This window comes from Suncus etruscus, chromosome 11 (assembly GCF_024139225.1).
Source record: "Suncus etruscus isolate mSunEtr1 chromosome 11, mSunEtr1.pri.cur, whole genome shotgun sequence".
NCBI lineage: Eukaryota > Metazoa > Chordata > Mammalia > Eulipotyphla > Soricidae > Suncus > Suncus etruscus.
The window spans coordinates 14,776,259-14,777,527 of NC_064858.1; the positions used below are offsets into that span (position 1 = coordinate 14,776,259).

At 41.4% G+C, this 1,269-nt stretch overlaps 1 protein-coding gene across 1 annotated transcript; it reads left to right on the top strand.

Moving 5' to 3' along the window:
- The first annotated feature begins 647 nt into the window (after positions 1 to 647).
- Positions 648 to 1,043, top strand: LOC126022831 (ER membrane protein complex subunit 5-like). Its single transcript, XM_049783867.1, has one exon. It carries the CDS (start codon positions 648 to 650, stop codon positions 1,041 to 1,043), a length of 396 nt encoding a protein of 131 aa, XP_049639824.1.
- Positions 1,044 to 1,269: the final 226 nt, after the last annotated feature.

Genomic DNA, 1,269 nt, shown 5'->3' on the forward strand with positions numbered 1-1,269 from the left:
CCAGTGGATCAGAATAGATTTCTAATGACAAGCCCCCAAATATATGGTCAACTAATTTTTGGCAAAGATGCCAAAAACAGTAAATGGCATGTAGTCTCTGCAACAAATGGTGTTGGTACAGTTGGATAATCGCATTTAAGAAATTAAAGATTGATCCATAACTCACACTTTACACAAAAGTCAATTCAACGTGAATCAGAGATCTTGAATTCAGACCCCAATCTTTAAAGTACCTTGAGGAAATCATAGGAAGAATACTCTTAAGTCTTAGACCTCAAATAGTCTTCAACGATCTGATGCCAGTGGGAAAGGCTACAAAATAAAATCTGAAGAAACTGGACTACATCCAACTACAAACTTTCAGTATGGCCAAAGAAACATGGGTTGAAACTAACAAGGCAAAAAGACACATGGGTTGAAACTAACAACTGAGTGGGGGTTGGGGGGGATATTTGCACTCAGTGCATCAGATAAAAAAGCTAATAACTATGATAAAGAACACAGAAAGATAAACCCCTTAAAAATCTAAAACAACAACAAAATAAACTAACCCAGATCTCTCTGCACTGCAAGGCCACCAGCCGGTGGAGGAAGGAACGGCTTAGGCACCCTTGGCTGCCATTGTTGGGCAATTGCTCTTCCGGATCATGGCGCTGCCTCTATGGAAGGGGCTGGTGGGCATCGGCCTCTTTGCTCTGGCCCACGCTGCCTTCTCCGCTGCACAGCATTGTTCTTATATGAGATTAACAGAAAAGGAAGATGAATCACTGCCAATAGATATACTTCTTCAGACACTTCTGGCCTTTGCAGTGACCTGTTATGGTACGGTTCAGATGGCAGGGGAATTTAAAGACATGGGTGCCACTTCTGAGCTCAAAAGTAAGACATTTGACACGTTAAGGAATCACCCCTCCTTTTACGTATTTAATCACCGCGGGAGAGTACTATTCCGGTCTTCAGATCCAGTGAACTCTTCAAAGCAAGATGCGCTGTTGTCCCGTACATCGTTGAAGTTAAGGAAATTTGAATCACTGAGCCGTTAGGATTCTGACAGATTACGGTATCAGGACAGGACACGGAGCTGGACTATTGAAATTTGGGGTATAAAACTTCCCCCATCAGTATTTATAATGAAAATACATAACTAATTTAAACAACAACAACAACAACAACAAGTCCAGGGCCCTTGTTTGTGCACCGTCAATCCAATCATTAACACAATGTCAGTTATCTGTGAAAGGGATCTGTCACTGTTTTGAACATATTTTT